Genomic DNA, 14,447 nt, shown 5'->3' with positions numbered 1-14,447 from the left:
TTAACATACCATAATACTTTACTGTATATAGTACCCTGAAGGCATCTTAGATCATTGGCAGTCATGTGTTTAAGAAATGGAGACTTCACTAAAAATTAAATTTCCCTCCGAGATAGCTGAGAAGTCTTACTAGTCACAAAGGCTTATAGAATATAAGAATTATATCATCAATATGGGTAACTAATTTTTTTTTGTACATGAATTATCCAACTAAAAGACTACCTGTACTTCACAGTTGTATAGAAAGTCCATGACTTCCTGACTTCCATCCTTTTGATCCCCTCCCTCCTCTTTTCTCTCTTGTTCTCCCCTCCTTTGTGTGAAGCAGAAGGAGCCCTCAGGAAGAGCTCAGTCAGCCAGCCGCTCATCATCTTGTCTTCTTACTTACACAGCTGTGAGGAGAAACTGCCTGTTGTACGGGGTGCCTCCTCAGCCTGTGGTGAGTTATCACAACAAGGATTAAAACAGAGAGCTCTTATTTTTAAATTACTCTGGGAGGTTGACTTGTATACATATTTATTAGAATTTCTCCACTGCAGGGAGGGTAGGGGAAAGAAACTTGAGAAGCAAAAGAGAAATCTGTAGGAATGGGGTCGCATTTAAAGTGCTTTGTATTTCTATTGCTGCCTGTTTAATTTCCCCACCATATCTACCCGAATTTGTTATAGAAACATTGATACCTTCACGGTAATAAACCTTCTCATGACTCCATATCAGTGCCAATGTATCCGCCCATTTCTGTGTTTACTGTATCTCTCCTTCTCTGGGATGGATGCTTAGTGTCCGTAGCAGGGCTGGGCCACATCAGCAATACATGTCCACGCTAGACTTCACTTACTTTCTTCCCCCTTACCCAGGACTTCCTCAGCTCCCTGCTGCACAGGAACTCTCTATCCACAAAAAAAGGCTGAATAGTTACCCTGTGATAGTAATTCAGGACACACAATATTGGATGATAAAATAGTACTATCAATATTTTTAGAGATTTGTTTGCTTTATGTGTATACGAATGTAGCGGAGTACATGCACTATGTGTGTGCAGGTGCCCTCGGTTGTCAGATAGGGCATTGGATCTCCTGGAGCTAGTGTGACAGGCAGCTGTGAGTCACCCAGATACTGGGAATCAAAGCTGTGTCTTCTGCAAGAGTAACTTGCATTCTTGGCCACTGAGCCATCTCTCCAAGCTTCTTAAAAGCCTCAGGCTACCAAATGGGACTGAGGAAAAGGTGTGGATTCTGGCCTGACAAGGCAGTTCCTAAACTGAACAGAGAAAAGCATCCCCCCTGCCCCCCACCCCCACCCCGTGCTTTCTCTGCAGATCTGACACCAATTCAGTGTCAGGGGTGTGGCACATGCAGTAACTGGCTCCGAGGTCTATCAACCAAGGTTTGGAGATGAAGTCAAAGATTCAGCATGGCTATTGATGACTGTAGTAGACTGTTGGGATTAAGAAAAAAAAATCAAAATCCTCTCGTATTTAAAGTGATGAAAGCCTACCCTTCTGTGCTGCCTTCTAGGGGTTTAAGCTGACATTCTTCCTTCACATAGGAAACCAAAGATAGACTCCTTAGAAATACAATGAGGCTCATCGGCAGCATCTACACGCTTTGTAACATCATTATGTCAGCGGAAGCCTGGGCTCCAAGGCCGACAGGTGAAAGGGAACTGATCTCCAACTGCTCCAACATGGCTTTAAGGATGGTTCCCCCAGATGTGACCCCAGCCACAACCATACTGGATTTATCCTACAACGACCTCTATCAATTCCAGAGCTCAGATTTCCACTCTTTCTCCAAACTGCGCGTTCTGATCCTGTGCCACAACAGGATCCAACAGCTGGACACCAAGATCTTCAACCTTAACAAGGAGTTAAGCTATTTAGACTTGTCTTACAACAGACTAAAGTCCATCATTTGGTCTTCCGTGGCAGATCTCAGACATTTAGATCTTTCTTTTAATGACTTCGATACTCTGCCTGCCTGTGAGGAGATTGGCAACATGCCACATCTGGAAACCCTAGGTTTGAGCGGGGCGAACATACAAAGATCAGATCTCCAGAAAATTTCTCATTTGCATCTCAGCACTGTCTTGTTAGGGCTGAGTACTCTGTCCCACTATGAAGAAGGCAGCCTGCCCATCCTAAACACGACAGCGCTTCACATCGTTCTACCAATGAACACAAATTTCTGGGTGCTTCTGTGTGATGGAATGAAGACTTCAAAGATAGTAGAAATGTCAAATATAGATGGCAAGAACCCGTTTATAAGTTACGAGGCTCCGCAGACTCTCTCTGTGGAGAACACCAAGGCGTCCACTCTGATTCTCCACAAAGTTGACTTGCTCTGGGATGACCTTCTCCACGTTTTCCAGTTTGTGTGGCGGACATCAGTGGAATACTTCCAAATTCAGGACCTGACTTTCGGAGGGATGGTTCATCAGGACCACGGTTCATTTGATTACTCAAATACCGTAATGAAAGCTCTAATCTTGGAGAACATACATTTCCGAATCTTTTTTATTCCCCAGGATAGAATCTACTTGTTTTTCACCCAAATGGACATAGAAAACCTGACGATATCAAATGCACAAATGCCGCATCTGCTCTTCCCTAGTCGCCCCCAAAGTTTCCAACATTTAAATTTTGCCAATAACATCTTAACAGACGACCTGTTTAAAAACCCTATCCAGCTACCTTATTTGAAAACTCTGATTTTGAGGGGCAACAAACTGGAGACTCTGTCTCTGGTGAGTCTCTTTGCCAACCACACATCCTTGCTTCTCTTGGATCTGAGCCAGAACCTACTGCAACATGAAAACGGGGAGGGTTGTGTGTGGCCAGACACCTTGACCCTTTTGAACTTGTCATCCAATAAATTTGATGGTTCTGTTTTCAGATGTTTGCCTAAAAGTATCCAAACACTTGATCTGAACAATAACAAAATCCGAGCAGTCCCTAAAGAGATTGCCCACCTAAAGTCTCTACGAGAGCTAAGTATTGCTTTTAATTTTCTGACTGACTTCCCTGGGTGCGATCACTTCACACAGCTCTCTATCCTGAACATTGAAATGAATTTAATTCTCAGCCCATCTCTGAATTTTTTCCAGAGCTGTCAGGAGGTAAAGACTCTAAATGCAGGAAGAAATCCATTCCGGTGCACCTGTGACTTAAGAGATGTCATTTGGCTTGAAAAACATTCTGAGGGCCTGTTGGCTGGATGGCCAGACTCATACGCCTGCGAATACCCTTTGAGTCTAAAGGGGACTCCATTAAAAGATGTTTATCTTCCCGAATTAGCTTGCAACACAACTTTGCTGATTGTCACCATTCTGCTGGTTGTGCTGTTTCTGGGTTTGGTTGTAGCATTCTGCATGCTTTACTTTGACATATGCTGGTATCTCAGGATGCTGGGCCAGTACATACGGACACAGCACAGGGTTAGAATTCAAGAGGAGAGTCCGAGAAGTGTACAGTTCCATGCCTTTATCTCCTATGCTGCACAAGATTCAGTCTGGGTGAAGAATGAACTGATTCCCAATTTAAAGACAGAAGACGGTTCTATCTTGCTTTGTCTTTCTGAGAGAAACTTTGACCCTGACAGGAGCATTGATGAAAACATTATAAGCTGTACCGAGAAGAGCTATAAGTCTATCTTTGTGCTGTCTCCCAACTTTGTCCAGAATGGGTGGTGTCATTATGAATTCTATCTCGTCCATCACGATTCCTTCCGGGACAATTATGATGACGTCATTCTCATCTTACTAGAACCCATTCCCTCCTACTGTATTCCTACAAGGTTTTGTAAGCTGAAAGCTCTTTTGGAAAGGAAAGTGTACTTAGAGTGGCCCAAGGACAGGCGCAAATGTGGGCTTTTTTGGGCAAACCTTCGAGCTGCTATTAACGTTAATTTATCAGACACAAGGGGAAGGTGTGAGCTACAGACATTCACAAAGCGCAATGAGGAATTCCAGGGTTCTGCCATCTCTCTGGTAAGGACAGACAGCTTCTAAAATCTGCCACGCTCAGTGAAATTGGAGTCTACACTCACTGTTGAAAGAAAAAATGGATTTTGTTATATCTATTAAAATAAGAATGGTTAATTCCTTGAAAGATTTCTTAGACTATGTCCTCAGAAACAAGTTAGTAAAGGTTTATGTAAATAGGTTCCCAGTCTTGTTCATAATCACGAATTTAAGCACATCTTAAATATCCACAGAACAAGAATTAATGCAATACCTCCCAACATATCTATGTAACAGAATGATGCGTAGCCATTAAAAAGAATGGTGTGGAGACACATGTTATATTAATATGTTAATTTATACATCAAAATCAAATACATCAGCATACTGTATAGAAATTGTGGTTGTGGTCTGTTTGATCGCAAGAACATGTGTTTCCTACATTGTGTGTTTCTATAATGTTTGAAATGCTTAGGCTGAATCTGTATTTGTTTTTTCTTAAATAAACAATAATAACACACACATACTAAAAAAGAAAATAAACCAAACAGAAGACAATTTCTGAAAGCTTGTGGACTTATTTTCCTACTCATTTTGCTTGGTCCTTCCTCTCCATAATTCCTGAAAATTATGTTTAAAGTCGACATGGTGTGTGTGTGTGTGTGTGTGTGTGTGTGTGTGTGTGTGACAGAATGATAGAGATACACTTGCCTAGCACTTATGAAGACCTGGGTCTGATTCTCTGGTACTGCCACAAACTAGCGAACAAAAGCAAAAACCAATACGTTTATTTCTCAGTTAGAAAATTTCTTTTAGCTTAGTCACATGATAACGAGGATGAGGGAGTTAAATATGAGGAGCCCCCATATCTTCTTATTTACACGCATCTTGTCATAAGCCCCATCCGTTATTGGTCCTTCCCCAGAACATCCTTTAAGGTCCTGACCTTACATTTGACATCCTGCCTGATCCTCCGAGACCCAGCACAGATGTCAACTCTTCCTTGAAAGATCTCTTACCCTCCCTGTAAGCTTGATGCCCCCTCATCTGTTAACCACTTTGCACATCTTTCTGTCACGGGACTGCATACACCCATTACAAAAGTTTCCCTGCCTCACTACACCATGGGCTCCCAAAGGGTGGGAGTCTGCTTTCTAGCAACAGTTTGCACTGTTCTGGGCTCAGGAGAGCTCCTCGTGGGTTGCGGACCGCTTGTGGGTTGGCCTGATGGCCGAGTGGGACTTGGCTGGCTTCAAGGTAGGACTTATAATTTGAAGGCAAATTATGGGAAGTGAGGGAAGAAGATGAATAGATTCAGTTCTAATGAGAAGATAGAGAATCTGGAATTGAGGAATTCTTGAAGGTAGCAGCCTTCCTGCAGACCTTGGAATTTGGTCTCTGGTGTGACCTTACTAGTTCTCCTTTCTCATTTCAGCTGATTTTATTTTTAACATTTTACTGATTGTGGGTTTCACATCACGCACCCCATCCCCGCACATCTCCCCATCCCCTCATATCTGTACTTTGTCATTGCAACCTCTGGCCATCCCCCCAAAAAAAACCCATGCAAACAACAACAAAACCAAAACAAAGCATAGAAAGTATCTTGTCTTGGAAGCTGCAGTGTGTCACAGCGTGTCTCACAGTAGATACCTCTGTCTACACATCTTCGCTAGCAAACGTGTATTGTAATGAGTCATTGGTCTAGTTTGAGATCAAGATTGGATCCTCATTGGGACTCCTCCCAGTTATCCTGTTATGGAGATCCTGCAGCTTTGGGTCAGCAGGACTGGCCCTTTTAGGCATCCCAACCATTTGCAGATGATCGACATTTCGGAGTGGGCCAACTCAGAGCCCTGAATCTGGGTATAGGTGGTAGCTGAGCTGGTCGGCATATGGAATCTCCCTTATTCACACCACCAGGGAGAGTTCTCTAGCTCTGATCCAGCCATCATCAGGAGGCAGCAGGATGCAAGACCAGCTCACCTGCTTTCGTGCCCTTGGGGCTGGCTCACCTGCACCCAAACCTCCAGAGCCAGCTCCACTGTGCTGTCCAGGCGAGGTGACCAGTATTACAGCCAATGAGGGGACAGGGCTAGGCTGCAGGGTTATCTCTCTCTCATTCTGAAACTCAGGGATGACTCACCCACACACACCCCCTCAACCAGGGCCAGCTCTACTGTGCTGCCTAGGCAAGGTACAGGGCCCCTCCCCACCCCCCTGTACTGCAGCTGGGGAGTGGCAGGGACGGCTCAACTGCTCTCATGACCCCAGGGTTAGCTCTCCCGACTGCCTCAATTGATTCAGCCATTTTTTTTTAAATCCCACCCTATGGCTTTAAAATAGCCAATGGAATTACGTTAACGCGTATAGAACACAAGAAAGCAAAGCTCGAACAAAAGACTATGTCCTTGGGGCTTGGCTCTTCTGAGCAGAAGTTCAGCCAAGTCTAATCTAGCGTGATTAAAAGCTGTTTCCCTTGGGAAGTGGGGGATTGGTGGTTGGAGAGATGGGTTAGTGGTTAAGAGTAGTGGTTGCTCTCTCAGAGGTCCTGAGTTCGGTTCTCATTACTCACATGGTGGCTCACAACTGTCTGCAATGAATCTAACATCCTCTTTGGGTACACAGACATTGTGTGTGTGTGTGTGTGTGTGACAGAGAGAGAGAGAGACAGAGAGAGAGAGAGAGACAGAGGGAGAGAGAGAGACAGAGAGAGAGAGACAGAGAGAGAGACAGAGAGAGAACACTGTTCTCCTGAAGAAGCCATGGTATCATGTCTGTTTTTCTAAACTCCCAAGACAGTAGTCTAAATCATATGAAACTGCCAAAATTTGGTTGCCCTTACGTAAATAGTCATAGCCACCTATGTTCCATCCCATTTAATCTAAACAAACAACACAAAACAAAACAAAAACTTATAACATTAAAACTGGAGTTTGTATCTATTTCTGTTTCTTATGGTTTGTTTTTATTTTATAAAATTTTCATACAGGTAATTTTGTTTTCATTTGATTCTTTTCTCTTTTTGCTATTATTTATTTATTTATTTATTTATTTATTTATTTATAGGCACATTTCATGTAGCCCAAGGTGGCTCTGAATTCACTATGTAGCCAAACATGACCCTGAACTCTCATCCTCCACTTCCTGAGTTCTAGTACCATAGATGTTTGCTTCTAGTTGGTTTAGTAGGGGTTTTGTTTTGTTTTTGTTTTGTCTTGTTTTGAGACATCCAGCCTGAGGGCATTGGATCTAGACGCCAGATCTTGCTAACATCTTGCCAGAGCTAGCACTGAGGAATTGCATTGCAGCTCAGTGTCCCTTTGTCCCTTCCCTGGAGAGTTTGGCAGAAAGAAAAACCCAAAGAAGTCACAGTGGGGTGGGGCAGTGGCGGAGCTGAGGCTAATACACTAATACACTGTGGCTTTTGGCTTTTGGAGAAGTGAAACCAGACCCTGTAGAAGAGGCTGCAAACCTTGAGTATTCCACATGAGACACCTCCCTTCCAAGACTAACCAGGATTCGGCTATTTCAGTTCTAAAACCACATATGGTTTGTAAATTTTACCATTACTGTGCGTCTGTGCGTGATAGAGGGGCGTGGCACGTGCTGTGGTGTCTGTGTGGAGTTGATTCTCTCCTACCCTTGTGAATGTGATTGGAAGTCAGGTTGTGAGGCAGGCTGAGCAAGTGCTTCCCCACTGAGCCCTGATAGGTTTTATTACAATTAAAACAACAACAACAACAACAACAATGACACGTCAGGCTTAGCTCTCAGCCCCTTCTTGTCTCTGCAGCTGGATGGATTAAATAATTAGAAAGTCCTTTCTTAGAACCTGAGATGCTATCCTGATCCCTAAAAAGCCTGGTGGTGACTGTCACAGCTTACGGCCAGACAAGAAGAATTATACGTGAGCTAAATGCTACTTACTTCTGGATACACATAATCTCCAGCCTCGGGAAAGCTCCATGCTGTGTTTTTGCTCAAAGAACTTTTGAATTCCAGCAGATGCCCACTCTGCTGGATCATGAAGTAAAGGGGAAGTGTGCATACAAACCTTGTGCCATCTTGGAAGCCATCTGAACCACTCCGATCACGTCAGAATGCTCCAGACCCTGTGAATGGGCAGGATCCTTTTCACTTGCCTGTCATTTGTCACTCTGGAGTCCCGCCCCCACCACAAACCAGGAGTCTGAGCTCTCCATTCACATGGTTGAAGCTGGCCTGTGGACAAAAGTGATCGGTCCTGCACTTCTGCGCTGCTCAGAATGATCTGTTTCTACTCCCTCAGAAAATATGGTAGAGAATCCAACTTCGATAGAACTGTCATCCTCAAACTCAGCAGATGCTGAGCAGGGCGGGGCTCTACATCTACCTATGGCAAATGCCCCCTGACCTCCCTTTCCTCTCTACCAGAGTGGGACACCCCAAAAGAGCAGACAGGGCATTGAAAATGAGTGAGAAATCAGATTATCCGATATAATTTTCCATTTCAAATGAAAAAAAGGGAGGGCTTTAAAATTTGCCCTTAAACACCTGTGCTAATTCTTCTCCTCCCAGGCCACAGCAAAGTAGCCTTTACCTCTTCTATTTGATTCCTATGATGTCCAGCCTTGCACGGTAATTCTAGAGGTGAGAGCCCTGCGTTGGTCCCTTGGAATATCCTGCCTATAGCCAGTCATTTGCAATTTGGGCTCTCTCTAGAGAGCCTCCTGCTGTTAAAGTATCCTGTGTTCCTTGTCTGATTCCCATTGTCAAAACCACACTGTCATTTTATCAGTCACATGCTATGGAGTCTGACATTCAGAACAACCAAAGGGTGGTCCATCATCTCGTTGGTCCATAATCCAGAACATATTGTCATGTAAAGGATAGAGGATGAAGGGCATCCTGGATCCTCGTGGTGATTTGCCGGGAAATGTAATCACTGGTACCCTGCTAAGCTTACTTCTGTGCTCTTAGAGTTGTTTCCACCTGTGTTGCTGTGCCGCTTGATAAGCACAGTTCTCCTTGGGCTCCTTGAGGGACCCCAGCTCTAATGATGCATCTTGAAGTCCCCTACATAGGCAATCAAGGATTAGGATGTCACTTCCACTTGAATATCAATTTCATTGCTTTATTTAGTTGTCATGGAGACAGGGTCTCACCCTGACGCTCTGACTCACTTAGTACTTAGTGTGTGGAACAGACCGGCCTTGAACTCACGAAGATCTGCCTGCCACTTGCTGCCGAAGTGCTGAGATCAAAGCCATTCACCACCACATCCGGCTGGATAACTACGGAGGTGCACTCCACCCCCATCGCAAGGCTCTGTGATGCTTCTGGAGGACAATGGGCTCCAGTTGTCCAGATTCAAAGAAACAGCCCAGGATGGGGCCACCTAGGTCTGAGTCAGTAAATGGAGCGAGAGCTCTCCACCCACGCAGCTAGGCTATACCCTTGTGTCCTCCAACCCAAGGCGCCATCTTCAGAGGGCGTCTTGGTGCTCAAGCTGCCGTTGCTCTAACAATGAATGAGTGTAGGTTCTAAAAACTAAGTTAAAGTGTATGAATGGAAATACTATCATTTATATCATTATATCATCGATACCAGGGTACTAAACCCATTCACGTATTCCTGAAATGGCTCATCGTGGCCGGTGATCTCCAGCTACATTCCCCGTGGAAACATTCCGTATGAGCTAGCTGAGGATGGCTCACTCATCTACCGGACTTTGGTTTCCCCAAAACTTTTGCCACCCGACAAATTACTTCTTCTGCTTATCCCACCTGCTCCCTGGTGTCAGCCACTAGAATCCAGATAGTTTCAGAGCGACATTTTTGGTTTCGCTCATGGATATCATTCGGCTGAGCTAGAAACGGGACCTAACACACAGCCGCCCCACAAGTAGTCTCTGTAGGAAACCGTTTGTCGATGGGCACTGCTGGCCCTCTGCTTTCTGGAGCTCCAGTAAAGCCTCTGCTGCTGAGGCTGCCCCATTTTGGGGTGCGCCTTTGTGATACACAAAGGATGCAGAATCTACCCATGGGACATTCTTCGCCTTCAGTAGGCATATTTTTGCTGACACGTTGTGAGCCATGCCTGTTATTCCCCTGTTCAACCCCAAGTCTCCAGCCTACACACATTCCACAACGCCATACTTCCTCCTGGGGTATGCCTGATTTCAAGGGTTTACTCTAGAACTATTTTAGAGTCTGCTGATTATACAAAACACTGCATGGCTTCCCAGTTACTCTCCAAATTCTTGTTGCTATGCCAGCCAGCAAAGCCTCTGCCACAAGACCACTTGAATTTCCTGGAACGAGATGTTATCAGGACTCACTATATTCTCCAAGCGGGAAGCTCTTGGCCCCAACACAGACCCACAGGTACCTCCATCTTCCTTTCTTCTCCCCTTAAAAGTGCTTTCGAGGTTAACCAGCTAACCCCTGTAGCTCCTGCACTCCTCCAGGGGTCTTCTGGGAGGCTGATGTCCATGGCCCATTAAAGGTGGGCAGCCGGACAATAGCCCATTCTTGCTGGCAGATGTGGTGTGGCATCACCTGAAGCTGAGAACCAGAAGGATGTTGACACATAATTTTGTGGTGGTTCTCAGTGAATGCAAGATGGCTTTGGGATGCTGAACTTCCAACACTTCACCAGTGATCTTCGGGTCAAGCTACCAGTGTGTGTCGGAGTCCATCTGTAGCTTGATTATAGTACTATCTCCTGCCATCAACACTTAAGGACGGCACCTTGGTACAGTGTGTTTTCTGCTGTGTCCCGCACTCTCAGATACCCACAGCAATGGCCACCATGCTGTCAGGTAATCTTCCAAGGGTGGCTTTTAAGACTGAGCAACAGCCAAGCTGCCTGTCACGGGTTGCTCTTGCCATCCACTGAGGGAGTTATGTATGCCCTTACTGCTGGCCTTAAACTGTGCCAGATAAAGAAAGATTGTTTCTCTTAGGAGGGGAACCATGCTGTTTCTGTGCCAGACTTCTTGCCTTACCCTCCTGTTGTTGCTGGAGAGTGGAAACCAGAGACTTCATTCTAGAAAGGCAGCAAAATCCTGATGGAGAGACTCAGAGAGCACATGGTTCCACGGTGGGTTCCTCTGTCCAGTTCTCAGTGATATGCTGAATAATACCAGAAAACAAATATTGGCTCATACCTTCCTGCTTCTCTGGGGAAGACATTCTCAAAGAAGCACAATAATAGTAACCACTGAGGGGCCACTGGATGCCAGTCTGGGTGCATGGCATAGTGTTGTTAGTATCCAGGCAGACAGTGAGGAATCTGCAGAGACAACAAGATCCATTCTGCTTAATGTATGCAGGTATGAAGAAGATGTCCTAGTGATCTCTTATAGCCCTGTTCCTGTCTTCTCCTAAGGAATATACGCTAGCCAAGAATCACCTGACAATACAGTGTACAGACAATGCTTCCCAGATAGAAACAGACAGAGATGGGGCCTGGAGCCTGCTAACAATCTTCATATGTCCCACAAGATGATAAGCAATCCGTGAGTGACTGTTCTCTTTTTTAGTTGAGTATTTTATTTTATCTGCATGTATGCCCATTTATATACAAGCGTGCATGCACACAGATGCAAGAGGTTGACACTGGGTGTCGTCTCAACCTTTCCCCACCCCAGTTTTTGAGGCAGAGTATCACACTGCACCTGCCAGAAAGTTCCAAGAAATCCCCTGCTTCGGCCTTACCAGCAATGAGACTCCAGGCATGCACCTGTGTGCCTGGCTTTGACATAGGTGCTGGGGAACCAGGTCCTTGTCCTGGCATAGCAAACATTTTATAGACTGAGGCCCACACAAGTAACTATTCTTTATTCGTCTTCATTTGTATATCATGGGATTCCTGTGGGAGTCCCTCATGGGAGTTTATACAGATGAAAGCACATTTTGAAATCAGACTGCTTCTATACATAGGAAACTGTTTATATATGTATATATAACTGTATATATATGCAACAGTATCCTGATTGAGAGGCTCAGAGAGCACATGTGTATGTGTATTTGTGTGTGTGTGTGTATATATACATATATATACACACACATATATATGTATATATATATATACACACATATACATCTACACATATACACATATATACAGGGCACTGTACTTTCCCCAGAGGATGTGCACACTCTTGGGCAGCCCCAAAAGGAGAATATTTGGTTTATGCAGCTTGACATTTATTAGTGCTGCTGGTTGTTGCGATATGACTTGTTTCAGACAAGGCACTGACAGTGACCCAGTGACATTCAGTGTAAAGTGATTTGTGGGCCAGTGAGTTGTCTCAGCGAGTGAAGGTGCCTGCCACCAAGCCTGACAACCTGAGTTCGATCCCTAGGACCCACATGGTAGAAAGGGAGACCCGACTCCTACAGGCTATCTACTGTCCTCTATATAAATAAATAAATGTGATTTTTAAACATTAAAATAAAATAATTACTCTGCCAGTTTGGGGCCAGCAAGCTCTTTTACCAAGCGATTAAGCCGTGAGAAATTCCTCCAATAGTTTTCATGGAAACTTGAAAGGGGGTGAAATGTCATTCTCGATTTGGTGTCAAAGCTTTTGAAGTTCTGTTCTCTCGGTGGAGGTGTTTAGCTACATCTGAGAGCTTTCTAAACCTTACAAAGGTATTGAATGTCTTTACTCTGTAATCTAATATTGAATTTATAATTAAATGATTATATTGTCTGCAATTTTTATGCAATAAAATTCAGCCATTCTATTTTAACGGGAATCCTATAATATGTTGAATAACAAAAAAAATGTGAACACTGCACATGGACGTGCTGGGGCCAGTCAGCCGTGAGATGCTTGTGTACAGAGCTCACTTCACATTCCTTGGGGATGCCAAGTTCAGGGGAGAACAGAAAGGGCATATGGCATTCTTAGCTTCAGATCTCTCCCCCATCACCCCCCCATCTTACCCCTTCCTCGTCTGGCTAACCATCCTAGAAATTACTCGCCCCTCTTCCTGCCTGCACATGTCAGTTCGTGCATATAGTTATAGAGAAGCCAAGGCTGCCCAAATAAAAGCCCAGTTTTTACTTCCCCAGGTGTGCACAGCTAGAACTCTCTGCTGTAGGCTTTATGCAAATCGGGGGGAGAAGACTGAGGAGGACATTAGCTCCAGTGCTAATTTAATCTGGGCCTTGCAGAATCTTAGAGTCTTGGCCTCTCAAGTAAGAAGATGGGCAAAGACTAAACTAAACCAATAGATATATAGCCAAGAGCCAACTGTTCATGTAACTTTGTTTTCAAGTATGTTAAGGAAACAATATGAGAAGAAGTGGTTTGGGAGCTGGGGATGGAACCCAGATGCTAGACTGTGTAGGATTTGAGAGGGGCTGTGTTTTATCGCCAGCAGCACATGACCAAGTACAGTGGCACACACCTATAATTCCAGCACTTAGGACATCAGAAGTTCAAGGCCATCCTCAGCTACACAGGAAGTTGAGGCAGGGAGGGAGGGAGGGAGGGACGGAGGGGAGGAGGGGGGAGGGAGGGAGGGACAGAGACTGAGACAGAGACAGAGACAGAGAGAGAACCCAAATTTAGAAAATAAGAAGTCAGAGTCTGTCAGAGAAGAATAGCAGGAGCCGATGATAACAAACCTCCTCCCCCTCCTAGATGCTCCTGTGTCGAAGCAAGGCCTGCCTGGTGTCTAAGGGGCCCCACTGGACAAGAAGCGGTTTCACTTCATGCGCCATTCCCGAGAGCCCTTCTCACTTGAGAAAGCAGAAGTTCATATATTAAAATAGGTCGATTGTGTGTGTAAGAATAACGCCATCAGCAAAGCGGCTCTTCCTGTTCTAACACTCAGTTTATGATCTGTGGCTAGCTCTCCCCAGTGTGGGATGTGCTGGCTCCTCTAGGTTAGCTTTTGAGGGGAGCATTTAGGAGTGTTTGATGAAGCACCTGGCATTGTCTATTGTAAATTCTGCACTGAATTCTCAAATTAATTATCTGTGCCAGAAAGGAGGACCCTGAGAGGATCCTGGGGGATGCACAGCTCGCCTGGACCAGAGCACCAGCCAGTGCTGGGGGGCGGTGGGGCATAATGTGTGCTGCAACTGGACTTGGGAATTGGACCACTTTGAGAGAGCTGCCCAGGTCTCCTCCTCCCTCCTCCCCCTCCTCCCTCCTCCCCTCCTTCCTCCTCCCCCTCTTCCCTTCTCCCCCTCCTCCTCCCTCCTCCCCCTCCTCTTCCCTCCTCCCCTCCTCCTCCCTCCTCCCCCTCCTCCCTCCTCCCTCCCCTCCTCCTCCCTCCTCCCCTCCTCCTCCTTCCTCCCTCCTCCCTCCTCCCTCCTCCCTCCCCCTCCTCCTCCCCCCTCCTCCTCCCTCCCCCTCCTCCTCCCTCCCCTCCTCCTCCTCTCTCCCCCTCCTCCCTCCCCTCCTCCCTCCCCTCCTCCCCCTCCTCCCTCCTCCCCCTCCTCCTCCCTCCTCCCTCTCCTCCTCCCTCTCCTCCTCCCCC

The 14,447-nt window shown here is 45.6% G+C and overlaps 1 protein-coding gene across 2 annotated transcripts; it reads left to right on the top strand.

Moving 5' to 3' along the window:
- The first annotated feature begins 347 nt into the window (after window positions 1-347).
- Tlr10 (toll like receptor 10) lies at window positions 348-4,015 on the top strand. 2 transcript variants are annotated; one of them, XM_028765240.1, is made up of 2 exons: window positions 348-439; window positions 1,518-4,015. In XM_028765240.1, the coding sequence occupies exon 2, from the start codon at window positions 1,579-1,581 to the stop codon at window positions 4,006-4,008; it is 2,430 nt and encodes an 809-aa protein (XP_028621073.1). In that variant the 5' UTR covers window positions 348-439; window positions 1,518-1,578; the 3' UTR covers window positions 4,009-4,015. The 2 variants fall into 2 exon arrangements, with proteins under 2 accessions (XP_028621073.1, XP_028621074.1); XM_028765241.1 differs by having other exon boundaries at window positions 365-439; window positions 1,549-4,015.
- Window positions 4,016-14,447: the final 10,432 nt, after the last annotated feature.

Source organism: Grammomys surdaster, unplaced genomic scaffold (genome assembly GCF_004785775.1).
Source record: "Grammomys surdaster isolate TR1022 unplaced genomic scaffold, NIH_TR_1.0 150, whole genome shotgun sequence".
Lineage (NCBI taxonomy): Eukaryota > Metazoa > Chordata > Mammalia > Rodentia > Muridae > Grammomys > Grammomys surdaster.
The sequence above is the reverse complement of the archived record's forward strand: the minus strand, read 5'-3'. Positions and strand labels throughout refer to the sequence as shown.

What these genes read in the sequence shown, in the direction of transcription:
- Tlr10 (XM_028765240.1), top strand. Translation starts at nt 1,579, where the DNA reads ATGAGGCTCATCGGCAGCATCTACACGCTTTGTAACATCATTATGTCA.